Source organism: Lolium perenne, chromosome 2, assembly GCF_019359855.2.
Source record: "Lolium perenne isolate Kyuss_39 chromosome 2, Kyuss_2.0, whole genome shotgun sequence".
NCBI classification, from domain to species: domain Eukaryota; kingdom Viridiplantae; phylum Streptophyta; class Magnoliopsida; order Poales; family Poaceae; genus Lolium; species Lolium perenne.
In genome coordinates, this window is record NC_067245.2 from 51817862 (window position 1) to 51823861 (window position 6000).

At 39.4% G+C, this 6000-nt stretch overlaps 2 protein-coding genes across 2 annotated transcripts; both read right to left on the bottom strand.

Moving 5' to 3' along the window:
- Positions 1-3473: 3473 nt before the first annotated feature.
- On the bottom strand, positions 3474-4091 carry LOC127328557 (uncharacterized). The gene has a single exon (XM_051355149.1). It carries the CDS (start codon positions 4089-4091, stop codon positions 3474-3476), a length of 618 nt encoding a protein of 205 aa, XP_051211109.1.
- Positions 4092-4937: 846 nt separating this feature from the next.
- On the bottom strand, positions 4938-5555 carry LOC127328558 (uncharacterized). Its single transcript, XM_051355150.1, has one exon. The coding sequence runs from the start codon at positions 5553-5555 to the stop codon at positions 4938-4940; it is 618 nt and encodes a 205-aa protein (XP_051211110.1).
- Between the last annotated feature and the right edge of the window lie 445 nt (positions 5556-6000).

Below are 6000 nucleotides of genomic sequence, written 5' to 3' on the forward strand. Positions count from 1 at the left end.
TCGATACTACTTACAAGTCGAACAAGCACCACTTGCCCCTTGCAGTATTTGTCGGCATAAACAACCACTTGCAGTCAACAATCTTTGGTGTTACGTTGATGAGAAACGAGTCAGAGGAGTCCTTCAAATGGGTATTCAGCAGATTCCTTGAATGCATGGGCGGTAAACAACCAATCTGCATACTTACAGGTTTGGAGAAAATCAAAATCTATCCTCCTGTTTGTACCTTCAGTTGTAGTTCATAACAAAACACACAGAAGTTCAGATGTTTACACTCCTGCAACACGAAAAAATAAAAGATATTTAATTTGCTGAAGTTCACCTTTGTTTTGTTTTTGTGAAGTTTGCTTGCATTATACCTGATGTGTTTTTTCCTAATAATTGTTCAGATCAATGCCCAGCAATGACAAAAGCAATACCTAAAATTTTCAAACGGACTCTACATAAGTTCTGTAGATGGCACATAATGAAAAAGCATAAGGACCCGCTGAAGAAGCTTTATAAACTATTCCCTGACTTGAAGGATAAGCTGACTGCAATTTTGAACCATCCCCTAATGCCATCTGAGTTTGAAGATGCGTGGAAGGCTTTGATTGAAGAGTACAATCTGCATGATATAAATGTCATGATTAACTTATGGGCTGAAAGGAAATTGTGGATATCAGCTTACTGGAAAGAAGTTTTCTGTGCACACATGACTTCAACACAAAGAAGCGAGAGCATGAACTTTGTGCTGAAAAGGGGTTTTGTCACTGAACGAGACAACCTCCACATTTTTGCTAAGCAAGTTAACAACTGCATACAGGCAAGGCATGAAGCAGAGAATGCAGAGGCGAATGCATCAACGATGAGTGCTCGATTTCCTTTTTTATATTAATGAAAAAAAATATGCTTCAATAATTTGGAAAAACATAGGATGAGAACATAAAAAAAAGGAAAAAGACTATGCAGATGTTATGGAAGTTCACAACTGTTTGGTTAGGGGTTCTTCTGTACACAAAAAGTGTCATCTGTTTTCGAAAAAAAAAGTATGCATATGCATGGAAGTCCACATCTGTTTAGTTCTGGGGTTCATATATATATATAAAACTTATCTTATGTTTCATGTTCAAAGCAAATGACTTTTCCATCGACAAAAATCAAAATTGCAGGGCACAAGGAAAACAGTCACCAGGTATGGCTTCGAGGCACAGGTGATGGATAAGTACACACGGGCAGTGTACTCAGTTTTCCGGGAGCGGCAATATCACAAAGACAATGACTTTCCGCATTAAGACTTCCCAGGATAATCCCAACATTTACCTTGTGCATCACTACAATCAGAGTAAAGAATTCGCTTGGTCAAGACATGAATTCAGAGTGCTAGCAGATGAAGTTGAAGGCCGCTATGAATGCGAATGTAAACTGTGGGAACATACAGGTAAAAAAAAGCCTCTTTCAGCAATTGCTTTTGGTTGTATTACACTACAGATGCATAGAAAAAAGTAATTGTTGACACGAAAAAATAAAAAATTAACCGAGCTAATGTTAAGTTTATGCACACACAGGGTTGTTCTGCCACCATGTCATAGCTGTCTTTGAGCACCTACGCCTGGATGAGATACCAAGCAAGTATATACTCCAGAGATACACCAAAGATGCAGTGACAAACCCTGATTTCAACCGCAGAGACTACAGGACAACAACAGATGATGGGACTTCAATTGAATACAGACGAACAATCCTTTACAGTGAAGCAGTTAAAATTATAAACAAAGGATGCACTTCGGAAGCAAAATTCCAAATAGCATTATCTGCCTTCAGAGATGCCAATACAAACCTGGACAATGAGGATGCAGAGCTGGAGAATAATGAGGATGCGAGAGATGGAGAATAATGAGGATGCGAGAGATGGAGAACAATGAGCAGTCATCGAACCAAGAAAACACAACACGAGAAACTGGCGAGCAGAACGACATTCCTCAGACTGAGGACAATGATCCATATGCAGATATACAGCCTCCACTACTTGCAATAACAAAAGGAAGCAAGACTACAGATGCTACAAGGAGGAATGGAAAATGCAAACCCCCTGCACCTGCCCGTCCGGAACCAGAACTAGATGAATACGAGAGACCGAAAGGTACAAGAATATGCGGAACATGCAATAAAATTAATGGCCACAATTCCAGAACCTGCAAGGCAAGGCAGCTGGCTAAAAAACTCTTGGAAACACATAAGAAGGTGTATGGGCCTACAGCATCTTCAGCAAATATCAAGGTGCGCATAAGAAACTTGCTTGCTCGCCAGCACAACCCAGAGAATGATGAAGAGGAAAAGCTGGACACAGATGAGGGTGAATGCTTCGAAGATGAGACGGATGATGAAGAATATGAGCAAGAAGATGAGGATGAAGATATCACTGAGCAAGAAGATACACAGAAAACACCAGATGTGGAGAGCAAACTGCAAAACTTAAATAAAACCGGAGGACAAAGGAAATGCAGCGTGTGCAACCTAAGGCTAGGACACTACGCATCAACGTGCCCCTACAGGGAAAAGATACTACAACAACAGATTGTTGAACGACAAAAAAGTGATGGTGCGACAGTGAAACCAAAAGGGGTGAAAGCTTGTGGTACATGCAATAAGATAAGGGGACACAACTCTAGAACTTGCGCAAGAAGGCAGCTTGAGGAACAGCTATTACACCTGCAGTCAACAGAAAATGATAGCAACACAATGGAAGATAGGAGCAAGGAGAAGAACAGGGAGAAAACACAAACTACACCAGCAGCTATAAGAAGGAGTACCAGAAAGAGGTAGACACAAAAAGGAAAAAAATAGAATAGTTCATACTGAAACAATATGTAGTTGGTTACATTGTGTAGAATAAATATACTGCTGAAGTTCACTATTTGTTAGGTACTACGCGACGATCCAAATTGTAAAGAACAGGAATTTTCATAAATATCATATATTTTAAACCTCTACACAGGATGTTGTGAGAATAAATATATCGTAATTCAACTGCTAGACAGTTGTTCACGTAAAATGTTGATTAAAAAAAAAACAGTAGGAAGTTCACAACCGATTATCCGCGAAGTTCACTATTTATGACGGTGTGAAAAAAAGTTCGTATAAAAATTAAACAGGAACACACATGCAAAAAAAGGGAGTTCAGATATCAACAGCTGCGAAGTTCTCACATACTATTCAGACGTGAAAGGTACTGAATTGTTAAAAAAATGAACAGACAACATATAGGATTGCAAAAAAGTAAAATAGGGACATCTTCATTGTATTATAAAATGAATAAAAGGGAAGGGAAACACAAAGTAAAAAAAAACATATGACTGCGAAGTTCAGATCTAGCCAACTAAGGAGTTCTCTTAAACATAAGACCTAAAAAAGAAAAATGTAGGGAAAAATAAACGATTACAATCTGATCATAGAAAAATAAAAAGAAAAATGTCCCTACAAAACTAAATTCTTCACCAATCCCTGCCACGCTTCTTCTCGGGATGTTTGAATAAGGAGAAGAAGCCCCTCTCAAACAAATCCAGCCTTCGATAAACCTCGTACGTTGCATATGCATCCCGTGCAGCATATTCCAAATGCTTAGGCGGTAGAGGCGGCGGATTAGCCCACATCCTGTGCTCTGCCCTTCCAAAACCATCCTTCATCTCAAAATAGATTGGATCTATAATAGCTCCAGCAACATCCTTCAGGCCTTGAAGTTTCTTCTTTTTGTCCGGATCTCTCCATATTTCCTGGATATCCTTCAGATTATGAACATAGTGATTTGAACGTGAGAGAACTTTGCAGTCTTCTGTGGTGCAAAAACCAGCAAAAATGTACCTAAAGCCATGAAGAAACTCAACCAAACTTTCACTCCTCTCATCAGCATGGCATATGTGGTACACAAGAACATCGGTGCCAACACATAGCTGGATCACAGCAGCTTTCTTCGGATTGAAATAGGTACCACTAAGTCTGTCATACTCAACATCAAGACCAACAATCTTCCTAGCAGAAGAATCGAGGGAAGCTTCAGCATTGGTGATCCACTCCTCAACACTAGCTGCTGAATTCGTGTACAAAACCTTCATAGTGGTTGTGCCATGGCAGGGGAATGTGTACTCGTGGGAAAAAGGAGCGTTTGCCATGCAAATCGGTGGACAGAAGAAAAGAAAGAAGAAGCAATCGGTAATTCACGTGCACCAAGCCAGAAAAGAAAAGACCTGTATTTATAGATTGAGATGTAACAAACACGTCTTGATCCACGAATTCAGGAAACAAACAGTATATATCCAAAACAAATAAATAGAACAGCCGATAGAGATAACAAGAAAACAAAAATTCTGCGGGATAACAAAACAAAAAGGATCTTATCCGGGTCCGGGGTGAGTTAACATGCAGCTAAATGCCAGCGATCCAAATTGTAAAGAACAGGAATTTTCATAAAATATCATATATTTTAAACCTCTACACAGGATGTTGTGAGAATAAATATCACGTAAAATGTTGATTAAAAAAAAACAGTAGGAAGTTCACAACCGATTATCCGCGAAGTTCACTATTTATGACGGTGTGAAAAAAGTTCGTAAGAAAATTAAACAGAAACACACATGCAAAAAAGGGAGTTCAGGTATCAACAGCTGCGAAGTTCTCACATATTATTCAGACGTGAAAGGTACTGAATTGTTAAAAAAAATGAACAGACAACATATAGGATTGCAAAAAAAGTAAATAGGGACATCTTCATTGTATTATAAAATGAATAAAAGGGAAGGGAAACACAAAGTAAAAAGAAATTTATGACTGCGAAGTTCAGATCTAACCAACTAAGGAGTTCTCTTAAACATAAAACCTAAAGAAAAATGTAGGTAAAGTAAACGATTACAATCTGATCATAGAAAAATAAAAAGAAAAATGTCCCTACAAAACTAAAATCTTCACCAATCCCTGCCACGCTTCTTCTCGGGATGTTTGAATAAGGAGAAGAAGCCCCTCTCAAACACATCCAGCCTCCGAAAAACCTCATACGTTGCATATGCATCCCGTGCAGCATATTCCAAATGCTTAGGCGGTAGAGGCGGCGGATCAGCCCACATCCTGTGCTCTGCCCTTCCAAAACCATCCTTCATCTCAAAATAGATTGGATCTATAATAGCTCCAGCAACATCCTTCAGACCTTGAGTTCTCTTCCTGTTGTCCGGATCTCTCCATATTGTCTGGATATCCTTCACATTATGAACATAGTACTTTGAACGTGACAGAATGGTGCGGTCTTCTGCGACGCAAAACCCAGCAAAAGTGTACCTATAGCCATGAAAGAAATCATACAACTTTTCACTCCTCTCATCAGCATGGCATATGTGGAACACAAGAACATCAGTGCCAACACATAGCTGGATCACAGCAGCTTTCTTCGGATTGAAATAGGTTCCACTGAGTTTATCATACTCAACATCAAGACCAACAATCTTCCTAGCAGAAGAATCTAGGGAAGCTTCAGCATTGGTGATCCACTCCTCAACACTAGCTGCTGCATTCGTGTACAGAACCTTCATAGTGGTTGTGCCATGGCAGGGGAATGTGTACTCGTGGGAAAAAGGAGGGTTTGCCATGCAATCGGTGAAACAGAGAAAACCCACAAAAAAAGAAAAAGAAAGGAAGAAGAATCGCTGATTCATATGCACCGAAACACAGAGGAAAAAAGACATGTATTTATAGTTCCAGAAATGTAACAACAGACGTCGTGATCCACAAATTCAGGGAACAACCAATACATATCCAATCAAACAAAAGAGAAACAGCCGAGTGATAACCACAATAAAACAAAAAAATCCTGCGGGATAACAAACAAAAAGGATCTTATCCGGGGCCAGTTGTGAGTTCACGTGCAAGCACAAACCAAACATAAAAAGACTACAAAGAAGTTCACGTGATAACAGTGCAGACGTTCGCACATAGTAAAAACACTGAAAAAAATAAAAAGCTGTTCCGCACCAACCA